General features: G+C 37.1%; 2 protein-coding genes across 3 annotated transcripts in view; one reads left to right on the top strand and one right to left on the bottom strand.

Annotated features, from left to right (window-relative positions):
- Positions 1–1,540, bottom strand: part of LOC103182602 (protein CC2D2B) — a 28,145-nt gene extending 26,605 nt beyond the window's left edge. Inside the window, exon 1 of the mRNA XM_042336851.1 lies at positions 1,491–1,540. The gene's annotated coding sequence lies outside the window, so the exon portion shown is untranslated. The remainder of the gene's footprint in view (positions 1–1,490) is intronic.
- On the top strand, positions 1,255–23,476 carry LOC103180524 (RNA/RNP complex-1-interacting phosphatase-like). Of its 2 annotated transcripts, none has more exons than XM_007896450.2 (11): positions 1,255–1,544; positions 15,289–15,364; positions 15,651–15,782; positions 15,876–15,999; positions 16,717–16,777; positions 17,212–17,258; positions 17,355–17,430; positions 20,441–20,557; positions 21,154–21,243; positions 22,294–22,410; positions 22,550–23,476. In XM_007896450.2, exons 1-11 carry the CDS (start codon positions 1,516–1,518, stop codon positions 22,854–22,856), a joined length of 1,176 nt encoding a protein of 391 aa, XP_007894641.1. In that variant the 5' UTR covers positions 1,255–1,515; the 3' UTR covers positions 22,857–23,476. The 2 variants fall into 2 exon arrangements, with proteins under 2 accessions (XP_007894641.1, XP_007894649.1); XM_007896458.2 differs by lacking the exon at positions 22,550–23,476 and adding an exon at positions 21,540–21,610 and having other exon boundaries at positions 22,294–22,357.
- The last annotated feature ends 190 nt before the right edge of the window (positions 23,477–23,666 follow it).

The following is a 23,666-nucleotide window of genomic DNA, read 5'->3' as shown; positions in this document are numbered from 1 at the left end:
TATTTTCATAATACAGAAATATATCCAAAGTTGGTATTGTACTGATAGCAGTTGGCAACATAAGAATACTGTTTTCTGTTCTCCAAAGAAACGCCTTATAATTGATCAACAATCCGTGCTACATGAACCGTCATTTGATCTCCCTGAAGTGCAAGAAATACTGTGATCGTATTTATGTAATACAATATATAATGCATAATAATTATATATTTATATACTGTGATTGTATGTACGTAAGTAGGGTACTGTGATTGTGTTGGGGAATTGTTGACACTGGGAATAAATTCCTGTCCATTTTGAAACGGCCATGAAATCTTTAACATCCACCTGAACAAGCGGTCGGGGTCGTGATCTGATTTAAATCTCGTAAGATGGGAAGAGATACTGTATTTGTTTGCTATTTAATAGTTAGTTACACCTTCCCTTTGGGGTTGCAATTCGGGGATTTAAGGCATCATCAGATTCTAACCAACCGACATAATAATAACCCTCGCACTTGGTATCGCGCCTCATCACGTCCACCAGACGTCTCAAAGCGCTTCACGGAATACACTGCAAAGTGAATTAATCGACCGCCTGTTTCGCGGGCGAAGCCGCGGTGGCCGATCGAGCCCGGCGGGCGCTTGCCCGCAAACAGTGGCGGATTTAAGCCACCGCATCATTATTAATTTGTTGTCGTGTGTGTGTGTTGTGTGTGTTGTGTGTGTGGGTGTGTGTGTGTGTGGGTGGGTGTGGGGTTGAAGGAAATACAACCGTGTCATTGCCGTACAGGCGTCGGTGTGGTCGATATTTTTTTTTACGCGCGTGTGTGTGGTTGTGTGTTGGCTTCTTAATCCGTAAAGGGAGTGTAGGTTCAACGCCTACTGAAGCCGGGGAGGGGTAGGGGGCTGGGACTGGGGCTGCTCCCCCTCCTCCTCCTCGAGGCTGTGGCTGAGGTGACGGTTGGGTTCCGTCTCTTGTTTTGAACGGACAATGTGCCGCTCAGTAGCGTCGCGCGCCCGAGCATGCGCACTGACATGTTCTGGAAATTTCCGCCCCCCCCCCCCCCGGTTGTTCAGGGCGCAAGTGTAGGGAGTAGAGGACAGACGCACACACGCAGACGGACACACACACAGACAGATAGACAGCGGAGAGCGTTGCTAATAAATAACGCCAGCAATTTATATTTTTTTTAAAAAAAAGGACCTGAGGTGTGGGGCTGGTGGTGGGCGTGGGGGGGGGGGGTGTGAGCGGGAGGGGAGGAGGTTGTGGGGGAGAGGGAGTGGGAGGGTTTCTTTTCTTTCAACTGATTTCAAAAGAAAATACAATCTTTATATTAAAGAGAACCAACCCACTTCTGGAATGATCTTTGGAGTCTAAACGCTGTTCACTGAGCCGATGGTTTTTTTTTGTGTGAGAGGATCAAGGCCTAGTCTGGTGGCTGAACAAAATCGGGAGTTAAAACGTTTAAACAGCGCGATTTTTTCTATCTATTTGCTGCAGTGACTTACTTATCAGCGGTTCCCTTCTTAAACCATGGTGAAGAAGAATACTGTCCCCGATGGGTAAGTATGATGAGTCTTGACGATTTAGACGGATTTAGTTACAGAAGTATAATATTAGGTGAGTTCCAGGGCCTGAAATATCTACCAACAACAGGGTAAGTACGAGCGTCGCCATGTTAACGCGGCGATTAAACAATTATTGGTAAGTAAACGAAACCCCTTCACCATTGTAAGTATCGCCGTTAGGAGTTTCGGATATTTTTTTTGGAGGATGAGTCCTACATAGAAGGTGGTATATATTTCGTAGTTTGCCATGTTCTGCACGTTTTTAAGCTTTTACAACACTGAATTTCAATACCATTTTCGAGAGTCATCAAATACCTTCTCGGGAACAGGTCTGAAATGCCACGAAAAATAGCACGGTTTAATGGGCTCAAGACTAACTGCGGTTCCTGAGTACTTTGAAGCCTGGATTTTACGCGTCAATGATAAGTAAGCAAATAAACAAATGTAGCTATCATTATTTAAGGATAAAAACAACAAGATTACATTCGTATATAGCGCCTTTCACGTCGGGACGACGTCCCAAGGCGCTGGACAGTGTACAAGGGGGGCAAACTCACAAAACTGCATCATTGCCTGCATTTTGGGCCTATATTGGTGAAAACAAAGATCCCAAGCTTTTTCCTGCTTAGTTGGTGCCCTGGGATGGGAATAAAGCTTCTCTCAAATCCATCTTATTTTACATGTCGAAGGATTTCTATTTTAACCACTTATTTCAGCTAGTCCTGCAATATAATGCATAAAATTGTGCCTTAATACATCTTCCAACTTCCAACTTCTTTGGTGTAGAAGTTAATCGTAGATTTTAAATCATCTGTATAAGAAGCTGAATACTAGATTCCACTTGGGGGAGATTCAAGGACAAGAGAAACAATGCAGTATTCACAAATGCTGTTCCTTGTAGATATAAATAAATGGATGAATACAGAATGCTGAGATAATGGTGCACACTTCATCCGTTCTTGGTTGAAAGCAGCTCTTCTGGCCATAATCTTGCAAAGCTCTGGCTACATATCTACAATGTTTCTGGAGGTGGAATTGAGCAACTTAATCTTCTGCTTTGCATTTTACGCCAAGGATATTGTGCTGATGGTTTGAATTAAAGAGCATAAAAAGAAAGGAATTAATCTGCTAATCTGCAGCAATATTGGAACATTATGGTTGGACTGTCAGCCTTCTCCAACATTTACAAGCATTCTGATTGTTTTAAGGCAAGCCTTCATGTTTATACTAGAAATGCAAGACAGACATATGGCAATTCAACATTCTGCATCAGTCCAAAAGGAACACGCTAGAATTCTGGTGGTGAAAATTCACACACTTCTCATCTTTGCACGCCTGTGGAACTTTTGACTGTGTCACCTAGAATTCACAATCCTTCATCTTAATTGGTTCATTCACCTTCTAGCTTTTTAGGTGGTGTTATCCTGTCACCTCCAATTGAGGTTGTGGGTTCAGGCCCCACAATATGGGACTTTGCTGTCCTGCATTGTTTAAGGTACAATCTTTTGGATGGACGGTAAAAGATTCCATGCCACTGTTCCAAACAATCCTGTTAAATTGGTCATTCACTTCATAGCCCTTGTGCACAAATTGACTGCCGTGTTTGCCTATCTAATTACTACGCTGTAATGTAGTCTTGTATCCTAAGGCACTATATCAAATGGAAGGAGTATTATAATCCTTGATTTGATATCGCACCTGATCACATGGTTGAGACGTCGCAAAGCTCGTCACAGAATATATTGTAAAGTAGATTGATTGTGTATTTTGTGATCAAACTGTTTATTATAATTAATAATTCACAAATGACTGTTTGCCTACAAAAGCAGTCAGTATTCTTCAAGGTAATTATTGTGAAACACTTTTGAGATATTTTGATGTAATAAAAAAAGTTTAAATTTTTTAAAACGCAAAGAGAGTTGAATGAAAAAGGACAATGTGGAAATAAAATTATTGATAGAAATTATAACATTTTGGAAGAAATAAAAAGCAGTTCAAATCAGCCGACAGTTAAAATGATAGTGTTTCACTAAATGAAGATTGTACAGCAGCTGAGAAGTTAGAACTGCTATATGGAACCTGCTTCCCAACAGGATTAAAATTTGGGAAAGGATTGTGGTATAACAAAACTAAGAAATATGAGAAATTCCAGAAGAAAAAGTTCAAATCTCTTGCTTAAAAAATCTTTAGACTTCATAGATTCCACTGGAGGTTTAATGGAACAGTTCAATAAAAAGCATTTTGTAGTATTTCTCAAACATCAATGGAAGTTTCTTCCAATTATAAACATACTTGGACATCTAGTAGGTAAATTGCACTTGCATGAATAAAAATAGTCATACACTTACAGGTGTGATTGGTGTGTAATTCTATTTTTTTAAGCTTCAATGCAACCAGATAGCTTGAATCAACTCTAGCATTTTCTGACTCTTCACAAGAAGACTCACATTTGGCGCTCATGATTTCTCGATTACTGCCAACAAGTTATGCATTTCTACAAGCATGTTGAATACCCAGTAACCAGTTCTGTGGTAACTGGCATGACCATTTATTCTCCTGTATAGGATGTGCTAATTGAAATTCTACATTTGCAGTATTCACATCTGTTGCAATATGTCTCCCTGGCACTTGCAACTGTTGTCCTTTTGAATCTTTCCTTCAGATTTTCTACAAAACTGAATTTTGTTTTAATCCATATAACTGCACCATTTCAAGATTGTAAACATGTTTTCAGGTTAACTGAATGGGTCTAATTTTGATTTTTGTTTAGTTGGCATTATCTCTTATTCCCCTTCCCTAACGTATAGGTCATTTGTAATACACTTTCATACAAAGATTAAAAAATTAAAATTTTCATGACATTTGCAGTAATATCACAATATATTTTTTAATTGATTGTCATAATCGTATGTAGACAATATAGAACATACTGATTGTTGGAATAGAACTGCTATCAGCACAATGAAGAATCTTAAACAAAATCTAAACACCTTAACATTGAAGGAATGCTTGCTCCCTTGGGCCTTCAACAAAAAACGAAGGGTCACGTCTCATTTTTTGCAGAATGGTCAGAAAGGCATCAAATTGTGTTGCTCAGGTAATGTAACCAGACCAGGTTTCAATATTCAGACTTCTAATCATTCATTCCAAAGACTGGTTTTACAGCCAGTAAGGGACCAAATGTAATAAGTTGTGGGCTCCATCTCCAGAATGGAAGACAGGTTCAATCAGGCAAATGAAAATGGTGAAATTCAAGATTTTAAACATAAAAATTAGCCTAAGTGTATAGGTAAGTAACATCATAGTTAATAATGATTTGGAAAAAGAAAAATGAGGCAGAGCAGAAATGATTATAATCATTTAAAATGTCTTCAAATACTACTTCTTACTGTAGTACTGGTATTTTTTCAGCATTAGGGGTATGAGTTCAAAATTAGATTCACTGGCTATACAGAATCTTTAAATCACTTACCCTGAAGTAGTTGCACAGATTAGTGGATACCTTCGTTTAATTATAAGACGGTAATTGTAGCATGGGATTCATACGACTCAGAATGGCAAGTTTCATGCCAAATAGAGTTATGTAGTTAAGTTATCAACACTGGTGTAAATATTCAGATTTAGTTGATTAGAGAGACCTTTGATCTTGATTAAAAATTATAATCATGGATGTTCAGGTGACCATTCAAATAGGCCTTGCAAGATCTAGTTTTAATTCTATTTAAAGTGAAATCTATCAAACTCTGACAAATGCATATATTTTCAAACTATCGAAGAACATTTATTTCTGTAAATGCTTCCAAACAGTCACCACTATAATGACTAAGAACACCTGCTTGTCTAGATAGCTGTTATATAATTTATTTTTGTCTCACAAATGTGCAGACACTTACACTCATACAAGGTTCTATAGCTCATTGTATACCATAAAAAATCAATCTCAACTAAAGACCCAGTGCAGTTTTAACACTTGCGTATTAAGCAACATTTTTCTTTGTTGTATTTCCTGTTTACTTTAGATAACTTGCAAATATATAGGTGGAATTGTGGGGGGAATCACTTTTTAAAAAAAGTATATTCTACCTTGCAAAATTCTCAGTCAACTGCAACATTTTTATCCAAACCAATCTTGCAATCAAAATTTTGTATTTTCTTTTACCTAGTTATATTTGGATGGTCATACAGTGAGCTTAAAATCTGTTTTCAGCAGTGGCCCCATAACCAAAATGCTCAAATAATATGTCATTCGGGTTAAATTGTACATTTTGACAACTTTATTTTCCCATAAATGTCAGATTCACAATGAAAAATGCACATTTGAAATAAATGTTGAAAGCACACTTGCTCTAATTAGAAAATGCTTTGTTTGATATCCGAACCTCTGTATTAGATTACTGCTTCATAATCTATTATTCTCCATGATTAGTACAACAGTTATCTCCCTTCTAACATACAGGATAATAGATACCTTGGGAATATTACAAGGCAGTAATACATTAAACAGTTCACAGAATTGTACAGCACAGAAGGAGGCCATTCGGCCCATCGTGTCTGTGCCGTTGGAACAAAATATAAATACAAGAACAATAGATTATGATCCTTATGTATCCCCTGCTAAGTACAAGTTTGGATTTTGTTCTTAATATATGCAGTAGAAACTTTGCTCCATCGATGAGGAGGAATAACCATTGTGGGGAGAAAAGACGATTAATGTGCATTGCATATCACAAACTAAAATAAATCTTTGTTTTTAAATAAATACTGAGACACTTATGGAGAGAAGTTCCACCTGGGTATAGATTGACTCTTAATATAACATTTCACATCATAGAGAATTTATCAAATTCTTGAATATAGCCTCAATTTTGAAGCTAGATCTGTAAGATCTACAAAAAACAACTTCAAAAGTGAGACTGAATTCAACAATTTGCCAAATTCTGGCCATTCTAAAACGCTAGGTCAATCGAGTGAATCTAGACTCAGGTGCAATTTATAACCAAAGGTACCTTTTGGGTATTCTGTTATCAATCAATGAAAGAATAGGCATCAAGACATACTTTCTGACACCACAGACAGGTACTTCTTGATATGAGGAGCGTAACATTCTACTTTTAGGTTTGTGGAAAGATTTTTTTGGCTGCACCCCCTTGATACACAATTTGCTGCAAAGCGATTTAAACATCCACGAAGGAATGAACTGACTGTGACAATTTCCTTGGAGTAGGAAATATTAATTTCTGCTCAGTAAAAATTGGGTCCAGCTGGGTACATGAACTCTCAATGAAGAGGGAGCTAATATGATTTTCACTCTTAAATCATTCACAAGTTCCGGTTTAAGCACTCTGGGATGCTACCCCGCGTGAAGGGCGCTATATAAATGCAAGTTGTACCAGCCGCAGGAAAGCACAGACAACTTGTGTTCCTTCTATTCCTTCTGGGTCTTCAGAAATTTGGAGGCTCCAGTAACTGAGAAGTGCTTTGCACAAGTTTAAAACATTGTTGGAGTTGGTTTCAGGGCTTAAACTCCAGCGATTGTGGAGAGTACTTGTAAGAAGAGTAATGCTGAAATACAGGAGAGAATAAGTGAAGTTTTGAATGGATCAATAGTTGAATCCCTTTTGGATACCATACTAAGTAAAACCGTTTTGATAAGACTCAATCGTACAAAGAAGTTGAGAATGAGGTTAAATTGGCAGAATTCTTTGAAAGAGATAGAGAGATAGATACATAGATAGATAAACAGTAGACTCATGTTAATGTTAGCTAATGTGAACAAATCAAAAGGGCAAACTAAATGCTGGCATATAAAGCCAGAATAGAGTGCGTGTTTCCAGAAGTTATATTAGACACCATTGGAGTATTGGCCTTGTTACAAAAAAACAAATGGAAACATTGGAGAAGGTGCTGAGAAAAGCAATAAGATTGATCTCAAGTGTGAAGGGGATGAGCAAGGTTGTATTTGACCTGTCAGCTAATATTTCCTTACTCAGCAATTCAGATTTGAGGAAAACAACAAAATATACTTTTGATACAAAAGTGATCAGACGTTGAAGTGCATTATCGTCTCTTGTGAAATATAGCAATGGCTTGATTACTTCCTAACTGCGTGCTGACACAAATTGTTCTGACACAAATATGCTGTTTATCTTATCCAACACAAATATGCTGCTGTACATATAAATATCTTTGCCTATCTTAAGAAGTTTAACATCTCATTCAAAAGAACACTCTCCAACATTGCAGTATTCCCATCAGGCTCATTTGAGTTTCAGAGCTAGGAGAGGCTATGTTAACTGGGAATGTCTCCTGAGTTTCGGGGAATCATCAGGGAAGTTAGATTTCAAATAATGTATGCTGATTATAATGATCTAGCATTGATTCCTGGGAACACCGGGTGTTGGACACACTATTCTCTTTTGTCAGACCTGTTTTGGTTAATAGTTGGTTAGGATTGGTTTATATTCTAAGTGCAATTGAAAATTTTCCCTAAAATCCACTGATTCCCTAAATTCACTAATGGTCTGTTGCCTCTTTTGGGTGACGAATGTACATCCTGACATTTTTGTAGATATTGGTGTGATTTACAAGATGTGTTTCCGAGCAACAAAACATCAGAGCTTGGTCTTATGCCTTAAGAATCCTTCAATCTATCCAATATTTGTATATGCGTTGTTGTATACTGTATCTTGTAATTTTTCCAGTGTAAACAAAAACTTAATGGTGAGGGAAATAAAAGTGTATGTGTGTATGTTTATAAAAATATTTATATTTTTAAAATTCTCCAATGGTGAAATATTAGTTTTGATTTGTTGTCCATATTTTGAAAACTCTTGCTTATTTCTGTTTATTTCTTTCATTGATTATTATATGGAGTGCAATCTAGGAATAATAATTATAAGTTTTTTTTTAAAATGTTGTGTATCTGATAATGCATTTCTTAACTTAATTTCATATTTGATAATTGTCTCTGCATGGTGTAGCTTTTAAATTATTTGAATTGTGTCTATTAATGCAAAACAACGTTTCTTGAATTTATTTGGTGGTAAGCGTTTGAGGTGATTTTTAGTTTTTTTTTCTTTTTCCTTAATGCCCGTTATCTCATTCTCGTGCATATTCTCAAAAGAATGCCAGCATAGTTTTAGCTAATTCTAAAGGCCTGTTCAAAATTTGTCTTTTTGGTGTCTGTGGTCTTTCATTCACGTTTGAAAACGTTTGTAAACTGTTGCATACAGAATAGTATATGTCAACAGTAGGTCAATTCTGCCTATTGCTTTAAATACTGTTGTTTTAGTTCCTCTAAGTGTTTCTCACATTAACACTGACACCCAATATTACTTTTGTATGGATTGATCTGTTGAGAGTTTTTTTTTACTTAGCCTTGTTACTTAATGTGTATTTTGGGGTACCTAATAATTAGTAAAATGTAATTCCACTACCATCCATTCCTATTCTGTTTCCTCTTTCTCACACACACTGACTGCTACTGATCTTTATAACTAAATATTTTTCCAAGACCTGTTGTAAAATATTTTGCATTTCGATAGGAACTAATGATTCAAAGAAGGGTTTATTTTGTCTGTTGTAGGCTTTACCGTTCAACTTCAGGGAAACTGAAAACATAAGGGAGGTTTAAGATTTTTTTTCTGTACGCATTAGCTTAAGGATATAGGAATAATAAAAAGGATGAGGATGAAAGATGATGAAAAAACAATGAATTAAATATTTTGAAAGTAAATAAATAAAATATTAAAGTTTCTTATAAAAATCATATATGAGTAGCAGTGCAGAAATGAAGAATTGGTGAGTCTGCTAAGATTAAACGATGGAATGAAGAGCCTGAAGAGAATCAGTGCATTGAAAAGAAGACTGCAAAAATAGTTTATATTACTATAGTGTAAGCTATACTTCTGTTGTAAATCTTTTCCTTTTGAAAGGATCTATCAGGATTAATGGGTTTTCTGGTTTCATGTAAATCAGTTTGTTGAATTCATTTGATGTATTTGAGTGCATCAATGGAATGTACATCTTTATGTAGCATGTGTATGTTTACAAATAAAATCTATTATATCCAGGTATGCTGTTATGCTTTACTGTCGAATCAATTTCACAAGAACTTCTTTAAAATTACCTTTTCTAAGTAGTGTGACAAATTTTTACTTCTTTAATATTATATTTTACCACAATGTTTAAACGTTGGTATCAATAGTTGCTGGAGATAGAAACTTTTGTATGGCTCTCAAATTAATTTTGTGCTTGAAATAGTACTGTATGCAAACAATATGTTGTTTAATACAGATAAATATAATGTGATATACAATATATTGGAATAGGACACACTAAATAAGGTAATTACTGATTGACGAAGAGTTTTCAGTTAGTGTGAAACATTTTATAAAGTGGATCAAAGTACTGGAATACATTTCAGCAGTGTTTGTTTAAGTAAAAAGAGTACAGTTCTAATTTTGTATAAGTAACTGAAAAGGCCATTTTTGGAATCCAGAGTGCAGTTTTAGGCATCCTAGTTTCAAAAGGGTATTGATGCTTTATTCAAAAAGCCGGCACAAACTCGATGGACTGAATGGCCTCTTTTTGTGCTGTACAATTCTATGATTGATGCATTGGGGAATATACAAAAAAATTGTTCTAAATTGTCGAGCAAGTAACAACTGAATTTATTTCCTGTGGTGGTATTTCCTGTGATGGAATTTATTTCTAGATAGATAGTGGAGAAGAAAACTGGTTGAGGACTTTGTCCCTCTTGATATTTTAATCAACATTAAGCAGGCTTAGTTGTTATTTGTAGAACTGTTGACAGTGGTCTAAAATTAACAAGCGACAAAGTGAAGCTAGCGATTCATCAGTTACAATGCAATTTATGTTCCCCTTGTTCTGAAAGAACTGTCCTTATAATAATGGGTTTTAATTTTGCTTATCACAAGCAATACAATTTCCTTAGTAGTGGATATATAAAAGAAACTAGTTAGTAATTAGTAATGTCAATTTAAACTTTCAAAAAGGCTGCATAAATATCTGCTTTGAATTGAAGGTTTGGGGGTTCCCAATATGTTCCCAATTTTGCATACAACACTATTAATTCCATATTGCTGCAGTCAACAGAAATGTGCACAATTAAGCAATGGCTATGGATAGCTAGGCTTACTTGATCTTAATTGGAAGGGAGAAATTGTGAATGATAATTCTCAGAGGATGAGAGGGGAGTTTGAGGTGAGGAGTGCTTGCTAACTGAGCAAACTGACATTGGAAGGATGTTATAGTGCTTTGACTATTCCGAAGTTAAAAGGTAAATCCAATCCTCGACCCATATTTAACAGCAAATACACAATAATGGCCAATAATAGACAAATCTAACCAATGTTCAAAGACTACAATTTATGTTCCCCTTGTTTCTGAAAGAACTGTCCTTATAATAATGGGTTTTACTTTTGCTTCTCACAATATAGAAACAGAAATGTTTAGCACTGAAAGGAGATCTTTTGGCCCTTCGTGTCTGCCACTGCTACCTGTTTTTGTAAATCACTCTTTTATTAATCCCATTTCCCAAATCACTTAAATGTTTTTACTATATAGGTTCTTGACCAATTCCTCTTTGAATTATTATAGTCTCAATCTGTTCAACATGTGGCCAAATACAATTAGAGCAGTAAAAAAAAGCCACGGTGAAAAAATACAATTAAATTAGATTCAAAGTTTTGTTATGGAAGTTATTAGCTCCATATTACACTGACCAGGATTGTGCACAATATTCAAAGAGGGCTGTGCTAGTGGTCTACGACCATATTCACATCCTAAGAAATGTGTTCTAATCCTATGGCTATGTTCATTCACTAACATATTGTTTCCTTTATTGCGTATCCACACAAACTGTTAGTATCAGGAAGCAATGTAACAGTATTCCTAGATTACTTTTCCAAAGCATACTTTATACATCTTACATAAACCTTTATTGGCCATAAATAATTTTGAAAGCTGCAACAGAAAATCTGTACTCCGAGTGGGGATAGTTTATTTTATTAACAATCATCCTTGCATTTGATATAGCACCTTATCACGTCATCGGGACGTCTCAAAGCGCTTCACAGAATATACCGTAAAGTAAATTGACTATATTTTGTGGGTGAAACGCAGCAGCCAATTGCGCACAGCAGTGTCCCACAAACAGTCGTGGATTGAGTGACCACATTTTTTTAAAGTGAATATTACCCCCGGAAAAGCAATCTTCCAATTGACTAACAACCGGGTTCTTACTTACTGCTAGATAAACAGAGGCGTGTGGAGTAAGGAAACTTGCCCAACGTTTCACTCAGTAATCAAACCCAGTAACCGCAGGTAAGGCAAGTTATCTAACCACCAAGCTACAGGACTCAAAGGCAATAATTTTTAATTTCAAAATGAACCCACACCAGAAGCTAGTAACTCAGTACATGAAACAAAGTAGTAAAATGTGGCATATGATGCTTTTAGTTTACTCGGAATTCACAGCACAAATTTTTTATGTATATTAGAAATTGGGGTGGGTGATAAGTAAGGATATGCAAAATTCTAAGTTCATTTGATTCTGAATTCCACGGTTTCCATCTAAAATCAGTCAAGAGTTTGAATCTAAAAGTGATCGCTTATTAAAATAATTTAAATTCTGATCTGACTTGTACAATGCTAGCTGAAGTCAAATCTCAGATGTTTTGTTGGGTGTAGAGAAGAAAAAAAGGCTATTCACTTGTGTTATAACCATTTCAGAGGGATTTAATTAATGTCATTGAAAACGAACATCTTGTGCTTTAGGTACACAGCCACTTTTGCCAAGAAGGCCTACCTGGTGTTGCTCAATTTAGTTTAAAAATGTAACTCATTTTGTTGAATAATACTTTTCAAAATAAACTACTTACATATTTTATTTTCAATCTGTAGTTCCTCACATTTTACACAACAGTTCTACATCTCTAGGTATAATTTACGGAATGCTCAAATAATCTAATCACAACTACCTGTATTAAATATATTCCAGTGATGGCAAATTAGATGGAATGCATATGGCTATTGACAAGGTGTCTGGTCATTAGGTCTGATGATTGACTGCTCTAGTTAAGAGAATTAAGAGATAATCATCTGATGATAAGTCTTACATATCCCCTAACTGCAAAATTTCTAGTACTAAATGAAGAAATCGATTGCAATTGCTGTTAAGGCAAGTTAACTACCAACACCAATATTTTAGAAGATCTGATTTAAACTGTTTTCTGATCTACTGAGATCAGCTTCAGTGGAGAGAGTATTGCTCATGGCTTCATTTTCAGTAAATTCTTCATTAGCTCATTGTCCACAGCAAAAAAAGCCTGAACCAACTTCAAACATGATTGCTATCCCTCTCCCAATGGTCATATCACTAATCTAACTATGATGATCTTACTGAGCTTTGACGATACCTAGGGATATGTAAGACTGAGCAACAGATGATTTTATTCTTTACGGTTAAGAAAAAAATATTTGGAGAGTCCGGGATATGGAAGATACTATTTTGTAGAAAGCACATGAAGTTTTGATCTTTTTGAGTCTAAATGAAATATGCCAAGACAATGCCAAAGGAAAAGCCCCAGCTCTTCCAGAAAATGTATTTAAACAAGCTTTACTGAGCAGGAATGCTTATGTAATTGGCCTCTTCCCAGACGTAATGATGAAATTTATGCAATAGACATCAAATTAATTTTGCTGTTTTCTACAACCAAGCATCAGATGTGAAACAATGCAGATAGCACCATCCAGGCAATGAAACTGCTACAGCAATCAATTTATCTAGCCACAGAAGTTCCCCGATCTAAAGCTGAGGAAAAACAGGAATGCTGAATCCATCTTGCTCTTCTGGTTGGGCAAGCTGAGCCCCCACCAAAAAAGACAACCAGTACAGCAGCCACATTCTATTGTCTTCAGAAGTGAAATTATAGTTCAGTAGATGATATTAACTAGCGTCTTCTGACTTGCCTTCTTACAACCCTTTCTCCTAAGGAAAGACTCCCACCAGAGGCAGTTGCTGTAACCTAAATAAGAATAGATTAAAAACTTTACAAACCATCTTCATTAATTGCATAGCAAATGCAAATGATTATATATAATACATACACCCCTGCCACATAAAAGGCATTAAGAATGCTTTGAATGAACTGTAGAAATTATAATTAAAGGTTTCAAGAATGCAGCAATAGGATATTACATTTGTCTATCTTTGTCCAATGTTTTGCCTACCCAATTGCTCGGACTGCTGACCTGTGACTCTTACTATATAATGCATAGGAGGACAGGATTTGTCTGTTGTGATTTAACCCCCCCCTCCAAACTCTCTGGTCAATTTCATATCCAACCACTTACATGTATGTAAGAGAAGGAGGGGAACGGGTTTTCAATTATTCTTCCAACCTTCACTCACGATTAACAAATACTATATACACTAGGCTTTTTGCTTATGGATTATTGTATCAATATTATATCATTATTGTATTACTGTGAACAGTATTGTAATAAAAATATCTTTGAATTATATATTATACATTATATGTCCAGATCTCAAGGTACTTTGCAGTATATTTTGTATGCAAAGCAAACACAATTTGGCACAGAATAACTGGCATGAAGTGAATGACCAATTTTGTCCGGAGGATTGTTGGCCAGGATACTGGAGAAAAATTATCTTTCTTTGATTAGTGCCGTGGGATCTTCAAGATCTAAACAGCAGATAGGACCTTGATTTTAAAACCTCATCCAAAGGACAGCAACTCCCATCAATAGAGCAGTTCCCTGCATTGACATGTTATGAACTATATATATTGGATCACCTAGGTGTTCAAATTATGCAAATTAGGCTACTCACTACAAATTTGTTTGGAAAAGATCACATCTTGCTACCAAATCAAACAGTTTGCTTTATTCTGCTGTGAAGATTATTGTACTTCATGAACATGTACAATTCTGGAGCCTTTTCAGACCAAAGTTACTTTACAATAGATAACTCACATCTCCTCTTCAGTTCACCACTTTTGTTCAATTTTTCAATTTCTGGGTATAAAATAGCTATTTTCAGCAATGCAGAACAGGTTAGAAAAATGTTACCTGCGCTTTGTGACCACAAAAATAAACCTTGATAATCCTTAGGGTACAGTTGTTTTTAAGGAATAGTAAAAGTATCAAGGTACCTATATCCCAGAGGCAGTTTACTTCTATCATCATCTTACATCCTGAAAGATTTGCATTTTTCTTCCATGCCAGCCTTCAACAATAAATAAATCTTTAACATTGCATATCAAAATACAGTGCGTGATTTGTGTTCTATATCCTTTTGTAATACTTCCTAAGGGAAATAATGGTCCATATAATATTCATATGCCTATTAGATCATATTCTAAGTAGATTTAGTGTATTTGATTTAATGTTGCTTCTTAGTGTTCCACTTTCACTAAATATAAATTTGCTGTTTCACTTGCTGCAAATATTTATTCTTCATATAGCAATCTCTTGCATTCTAAGCAGGAGAAAGATGAATTTAGTCAAGGTTTACTTGCTTTTATTTGCTGGTATGGTTGATGGGAAGAAGACTCAAAAGGATTAAAATATATTCTACCGGAGTGTTATTACAATATGCTTTAAAATTAGTGTGTGTGTTTCATTTAATGTCTCTAACAAATTAGTGAACCATATATCTTACAACACCTTTTTTTGCCTTATTTTGATATAGATGGAGAGGCATTATTCCTGTTGGGAAACGTCTGTCAGGAACTAGATTTGTTGCTTTTAAAGTGCCTCTGAAAGGGGTAAGCATATTTTGATTGTTTATATTTAAAATCATATCTATCTTAAAAAAATGTAACTGTTAAAGATGAACTGACATCCTCCTCCACTCTTTCCCTTGCCTGGTGTAAAGATGTATTGTATCATTTCATAATCTGGACAGGCCTGCAGCAAAAAATATTTTCCATTCCATGAACTGTGTTCGATATTGTTCCATAGCATGCTCTCCAGTAACTTTGCACAAATAACTATTTGACAGCGATATATATGTTGACCATATAATGCTTTGTTGCATTCTTTCTTTTACAGGCAATAAGCCAAAGGCTCACAGCAAAACAAAAGTTTTCTCCAAAAGATCTTATAGCTAAAATCAAAGAACAGAGTGAGGAGCTTGGATTAATTGTTGACTTGACATATACAACTCGCTACTACACAGAAAAAGTAAACTAGATAAGAGTTTACCTTAAGCACAATTGATAATCATTACATTGACTTTTAATGATATGTTCCTTAAAAAATATTTTATACATTTAGGATTTGCCTAAAAGTGTACAGTATAAAAAACTCTATACTGTGGGGCATGAAGTTCCAGATGATGCTACCATTCTTCAATTTAAACGAATGGTCAGAAAATTCTTGTGGGAAAACGCAGATAATGGTAATTATTCACCTTACTTAAATTTTATTAATTGAATAATCTGTCGTCTTTAGGTGTTAGGTCTGTAGGTATCAGTGTAGGTAAGCACTGTTTTTTGTGGGGGAAGATGGAGAACAGTGAAAATGCAATCCACTTTTTATCATTGTTAGTGTATTTTACGTCAATTCTGAAGTTTAAAAAGCAATTATCTTGTAATAGTGAGAGTTGCTGCCTTTCATTAAAAATATCTGGGTATTCACTACTCTTATCTGTTTATGCTATAAAATGCGACAGCAATATAACGCACTTCACAAAGATTTTGGGGCGCTTCACTGCAACAATGTCAAGCAAGAGAGGAAGAGTGGGAAAAGGCAATGGTAGAAGCGGTTGAAGAGAGAGATTTCTAAATGGGATTTAAGGAAAAATAGCATCATAGAGGAGTAGAGAAAGGGGGTTCCAAGGGGTTTAGTTGCTGAAGGCTCAGCTTCAAATATATAGTGATTTATTGAATGGCGAATGCATTGGCATTTGCAATTACATTTTTCTACCAAGTGAGTAAAAATATGTTGTAAATATTAGGTTGAAAATTATTTTGGAATTGTGCTGAAATTCATGTGTCAAATTGGTAAAATATTTAATAGATCTGTATTCTTGTATACATGCTTATTTTTCCAGTTGAAAATTGTAAGATTCAAATATAATCTGTATTTTGATATATTCTTTGGAATTTATTTTTAGATGTTATTATTGGAGTTCATTGTACTAGTGGAGTTAATAGAACTGGATACCTTATCTGCAGGTAAATATTGGCAATTCTGAATGTTTTGAAATGTAGTTGGGGTTAATTAATCAATAAAATATGTTAACTTAAATCTACATGTATCAATTTAGATTAGAAAACCAAACTAATACCTAATGCAACTCAAATATAAGCCTTTTTTTACTTTGCCTTCCTACAGAAAAGCTGTGAGGTCAACCATTCACATCTTGATTTATAAATTGAAAGAGTGCCCAATTTTAATAAAACTAGAGAGCTAATGAGGGAGGTATTGACATTTGAGAAACAGTACATGATAATTGATCATTGATATACATGTTAAGTCCTACATAATTGTAACTTTAGAAATTTCTTTTGCACACCAAAAAGCCAACCTATTTTATTAAAATGAATGGTACTTTGCCTGTCAACATAATTTTGTATTGAAATAAACCTTTTTATTTTCCAAAATAAAGGTACCTAATTGATGTAGAAGGAATGGAACCAGAAGCTACCATTGAGCGTACGTACTTTGAATGTTCTGCCCTAAAGACATTTGTTTTCTATCAAAAAAAAGTTTAATACACAAGTGACACTTCCTCATCCTATTTATTTTAAGTTTTCAACATAGCTCGTGGTCACAAAATGGATGGAGCTGTATATTTGACTGATATTCGAAGTGGACCAATGAGAAGGTAATTTTGCAGCTTTTCAAAATTATTTGGTTCTATTATATTGTATTGTTCAAGCAGACATTGAAAATCCTATGGAACTATTCAAAAACAGAAGGCATTCCTGATGTCTTGGCCAATAATCCCCAGTTAAATTTGTCATTTACTTCATGGCTGCTTGTGGGACATATGGCTGTGTGCATGTGGCTGTTATATAAGCCTATAAAATACAAACTCACTACACTTTACAGAAAATCTTAATGAAGTGCTTTGAGATGTCTTCCCTATAATGAAGGCAAGGATTATTATTTATTGCAATTTAGTGAAAAATGCACTGGAACAATTTTAGCAGTTTTATGATTAGTAACTCAAGTGGAACACATGATTCTGTATAGAAGGTATACAATAATAACAAGATTACATCTGTATAGCGCCTTTCACGTCAGGAGGACGTCCCAAGGCACTGGACACTCTGCAGCATTTCAGACCCAAGCTGGAGTCAGGGAGGGAGAAGGGAGGGGAGGGAAAGGGGAGTGGCCGATGGCATGGTCGAAGATGAGGGTCTTGAGGCGGGACTTGAAGGAGGCTAAGAAGGCGGCGAGGCAGATTGATTGGGGGATGGAATTCCAGAGGTTGGGGGCAGAATGGCTAAAGGCTATTCCACCAATGGTGAGGCGGGGGACGTGGAGCAGGCCAGAGCCGGCTGAGTGGAGGGAGCGGGCGGGTTGGTAGGGGTTTAGGAGGTCACAGAGGTAGGATGGGGCGAGACCACAGAAAGCTTTGTAAGTGAGGACCAGGATCTTGAACTGGATCCTCTGAAGGATAGGGAGCCAATGGAGTCGGGCGAGAATGGGGGAGATGGGGTCACGGAGTTTGGTGCGGGAGAGGTGCTGGTGCCTCAGCACCTCAGGCTCTGGCAGAATCAACCTCCATGGCTGCACACTACAACTCACCAAGCCAGTCAGGAACCTAGGTGTCTTGTTCGACCCTCAACTGTCTTTTCTCCTCCACATTCAAGTCGCGACCCGCTCTGCCTTCCCTCACCTCCTTTACATCGCCCGACTCCGCCACTACCTCACCCCTCAGGCCGCTGAAACTCTTGTTCATGCCTTCATCACCTCCAGGCTCGACTATGCAAACGACTATGCTTGTCGGCCTTCCCAACTCCACCCTCCACAGGCTGCAGATAATCCAAAACTCTGCAGCTCGTGTCCTCTCCCACACCAAACTCCGTGACCCCATCTCCCCCATTCTCGCCCAACTCCACTGGCTCCCTATCCTTCAGAGGATCCAGTTCAAGATCCTGGTCCTCACATACAAAGTCCTCCATGGCCTCGCCCCACCCTACCTCTGCGACCTCCTAACCCTCTACCAAACCTCCCGTTCCCTCCGTTCTGCCGGCTCTGGCCTGCTCCACGTCCCCCGACCCATCCGCCCCACCATTGGCAGGAGAGCCTTCAGCCACTCTGCCCCCAACCTCTGGAATTCCATCCCCCAGTCACTCCATCTCGCCCCCTCTTTAACCTCCTTCACTTCCCGGCTCAAGACCCTCCTCTTCGACCATGCGATCGGCCACCCCCCTTCCCCTCCCCTCCCCAACCTGAGACCCAACTTGGGTCTGAAATGCTGTACTCTGTCCAGCCCCTTGGGACGTCCTCCCGACGTGAAAGGCGCTATACAAATGTAATCTTGTTGTTGGTTGTTGTTGCTCACCATCATCCTATTCCCAGCTAAAAGGGTGGGATGGTCTAGTTTGTGGTTTTCTCCTCCTCTGTCTTTCCTGTTCTGTTATTAAGTGAGAAAGATTTCAGCTAGATTAAAACCAAATGGGAATGTACTACTTTTTTTTTGCTTTACTCACTGCTAATTTCTGGCACATGGTTCTCTTCATCACAAGCCTGCATTAGCACAGTGGAACAATTTTAGGCTGCATCCTCTTTATCTTGAGCATGTTTCCTCTTATCTATATCCTTATCTATATGCTCCCTCTGGGCAACGTCATCTGTAAACTTCCACATGTATGCGGATGACACACAAATCAGCTTTGCCTCCTCCAGTACCAACTCCAGCTCCACCAATGTTCTATCAGCTTATCTGGCAGAGATCAGGGCCTGGATGAATGCAAACTTCCTGCAGTTGAATGTGGACAAGACGGAAGCCATACTCCTTGGCTCCTGTCAACCTCTTCATTCTTACGGATCTGAACTCTTCAACCTCCCTGGGCTCTCCCTCACACTCACAGTATCAGTGTACAATCTAGGCATCTGGTTCTGCTGTCTTCCTCCCCCACATCCTGTCTCTAACCAGGATCGTCTTTTGCCACCTCTGCTACATTGCTCGCCTTCGATAGTACCTTACCCCAAATGCAGCCAAATTCCTTGTTCATGCGTTTGTCACCTCCCGCTTGGATTACTCAACTATTCAAAAGATCCAGCTCATTCAGAACTCTGCCGCCCACATTCTTACCTGGACCCAACTTCGTACCCACATCCCACCAGTTCTGGCCAGGCTCCACTGGCTCTCCATCACCGAACGGATCGACTTCAAGATCCTCACATTCGTGTTCAAATCTCTTCACTCTCTGGCACCTCCCTACCTCTCCGACCTCCTCACTCCCCAACCCACCACTCGGCGCCTTTGATCGACTGGCACCGGCCTCCTGCTCATCCCTCGCATCCTCCGCCCCACCATCGGAGGTCGCGCTTTCAGCTACTATGCCACGAAACTCTGGAACACTTTCTCAATCCCTCCGCCTTGCCCCCTCCCATTTTTCAAGTCCCGCCTGAAAACCTTGCTCTTCAACCGTGCTTACGACCAGCTCTGAGACGTTACTCTGCATGGAGGATGCTACATAAGTGCAAGTTGTTGTTGTTGTTATCTTTCACAAATATTTCACCAAGATATTTTGCCAATTTTTTTCTCATTCAAAAATAAGACAAATATTTCAGTACAAAACTTATGCAAAAATTATGGGAGGTGAAGACTAGAATTGACACTAACCTGTACTTGCTTATCTTTGTTTAATCTTTTGCAGTAATTTAGGAATGGACGTGTTTGATCCAGAGCCAGAACCTTCACCAATGGATCCATATTCGCCATATTCATATGAAGGACCACATGGTCCAAGACCTTTACTCGATGATTATCCCGGGTAAAGAACCAAATCTCCTTTTTATATGTAGCATAGAGATACTAATATGAACTACTTCAACCAAAATTGTATTTGATCACTGGTTAATTTTAAGCTATGTTTACAGGAGAATGTGTAGGAGAGAAAGAGGATGGAAATACTTGCATTTGTATTAGCCTTTGGACAGCAGTCCTGTTGTGAATGTCTGGTCTGCTGCTGCTGGTGAACAGACATTTTATGAACATATGTAGATAATTGAGGAATTGGCAATTTATAGCAACTATGAAGTTGTAAATTTAGATTTGGAGTCTCAATTTTGCACCATAACCTTTACTTTGTTTATAACCAATATGGATTTATGTCATGGTTTCCATTTAGCTCTGAGACCTGGCTGGTAAGTGGTAAGAAGGCTTCTGTCCATACCAATATTATCCTTTAATCGCCTTATATTTGTAGACAAGTCTTACTCAAAAAGTCATACTGGTCTTTCGTAATCTGCAAAAAGTTGTGGATTTGTAATCGACTGGTTTGTGTTTATTTTTGTCTTTGAATTTATAGTTTGTGCAGAAAATAATAAAACATGATTATTGCTTTTCCCCGCTTTCTCCTGAATTCAGGCCTGGTTCAAGACACGGGCCCTCTTATGGACGCCTACCTCTTCCTTCTCGAGACTTTGATGCTCCCCCTTATAACAGGTGGCATGAAAGGTAACTTGCATTTAAGACTTTACATTTTTATTTCAATTGTTGATTTTGTATATTTTAAGCTCACACACTAATGCTAATAAATGTTATTCAAACGTGAGAATATCAACCCTGTACAATTAAAACACTTAAAATACAATACCCAGTATTAGCTTTCCCCATTTCTCTCTTTTTCACTCTTCCTATCCTTTATTTTAGATTTTTTTCTCTGTTTTCTTTGTCTTTTTTTTCTTAACAGCTAACCTTAAAATACTTTAATACAGTGGGTTGTTTTTTCTCTCTCTCCCTGTCCGTTTTAGGGGAGGAGACAAATTCCAGCAAGGCTTCCATTAGCTGAAAAACAGCTCGAAAAGCCAGTTTTCAGCCAATGGTAAGTCTGAGCACTGAAGATTCTAAAAGCAAAGCAGGTCAATTTTGCAATGTATAGCAAACTTTAAAACTATATTAATTTTTAACAGATATATTTAATAAACTCCAGCTACATCTTAGAGTGTATTACCCAGGGTCTGATGGGAATTTGATTGGTAGGATGTTTTCTGATTGTGATGCTTCTTTTTCAGTATCATTATGGTTGCACTTTATACATTATTATTGTCTTTACGGTGTCATGTTTTGCCCTCCTCTATCCCCTCCTGTGTCTCCCTGAATCACGACGACAAAATGGTCCAGCTCTTGGACAACATTGCTAATAATAATTGCTAATTTTTGGTTAACCTTTGAAGAAACACACTTCATTGTAATATTCTTTAGTAAGAAAGCAAACGAATCTCATGTTTTCTATTTTTTTGGGGGTGGAGGTGGTGAGGATATTAATGTGAATGTTATTCAAACTAGAATGTTTGCTTGATGGACCAGTTTGTATATTAGGAGAAACTAAGCAGTGTTACATTTATTATTCTTTTTTCTGCATAATGTTTTAAGCATTTGCTGAAGAATTCCACTCTGGATCAAGTACTATTAATCCACATTTGAATGGAATGGAATCTTGTTGAAAGATTTTTTTTAGTGTCAGATTTTATTTCTGAAATTTGTTCTCGGTAATTTAATTTCTAGACCAAGACCTCTTCCTCCACCACTTCCACCTCCTCCTCCTTCACTTCTTTATGGGGAGCGCAGACCTCTTCCCCACTTTGATGACTACCCTCCAGAGGAATATAATGGACGTTCAAGGTACTTGAGCATTAAAAATGTGAATGAGTCAAACTGGACATTGGTTTGAAACTTTCACACAAAAGTAGATGCAGAAAAATCTGTATATAATACAGTTGCATTTGAGTGATTTGGTTCTTTTTGACTCCCCCACTCCCAGGTCCAACCATTTCAACGAACATAGAGCGATACGTAACTCAGAAGAAAGTTCACGTGTGCACAGTAGATATGCACCATATTCCAACAGACCACCCGCACCTCAAGATCGTTTTAGAGACGATTTTGAGAGAAAATCGTATTCCATTTCAGGCAGAAGAGAATTAGAACCACAGCGGTCTGCAAGTTTTCCGGCCTTTACACGTGATTATAATCATGGTCACCCAATTGACCACGGTCCCAGCCTAAGTGAAGTAGGCAGCGATTGCTATGATAATTTTGATAGATTTCATGAATATGAATGGAACTAAATCACTAACTTTAATGTATATTCAACTTTTTTATTTTGAGTATGGTAAAGACTTCTCATATTTTTCATTACAGTTCTAGGCTTTTTCCATACTGTTTTTTTTCAAAAATGAATATTGAAGGACCATGAACCCTCTAAAATGCCTTTTACTTGTTACATGGACATAGAACTGTGTAGATGTAAAGATGTGCTGGTTTTATTAGTACGAAGTAAGATGAAAGTAGAAATGTACACTCATTTTTTGTAAAATCAGTATGAATATAGACTCATTGTCTGTGTCCAGTTTGTTTCTATTCAAGCACAACTGATTGTAGACATTTTTTAAAATAAAAATCATTAGACTTTTAGTGTATCTAATATTGTATATTGCTTGTGTGTCTGGAACTCACTGTCCATCACAAATGTTCAGTCAACTTTAATGTTATTTTGTACATGAACTGAAAGGCAATATACAGTACCCTGTGAAAGGTTACTTCTGTAATTCCATTCAATTCTTACTGTCAATCAAATTGATTTTTATCATTATAATATTCTAAGTTGACCAAATCAATGAACTAATCCTGTTGAGTTTCATAGGGACCCACTAGTCAAGTAATATTACAATAAATTCCTTAAAATAAATCAGCCTGTGCAATTTTTTTTCTTCCCTCTCCCCAGAATCTAGTTGACTTTGTTTAGATGGGCTGTGATATCACACACGAAATGAAGCTTCAACAACAATCTTCCACTTTGCACCTATGATGGAAAGCATCAAGAGAATCTCAAATTAATTTGAATTCTGGTTAAAAAAAAAAATCAAAAAATTGTTGAA

This window comes from Callorhinchus milii, unplaced genomic scaffold, assembly GCF_018977255.1.
Source record: "Callorhinchus milii isolate IMCB2004 unplaced genomic scaffold, IMCB_Cmil_1.0 Scaffold7, whole genome shotgun sequence".
NCBI classification, from domain to species: Eukaryota; Metazoa; Chordata; class Chondrichthyes; order Chimaeriformes; family Callorhinchidae; genus Callorhinchus; species Callorhinchus milii.
This window is presented reverse-complemented; position numbering and strand designations above follow the sequence as displayed.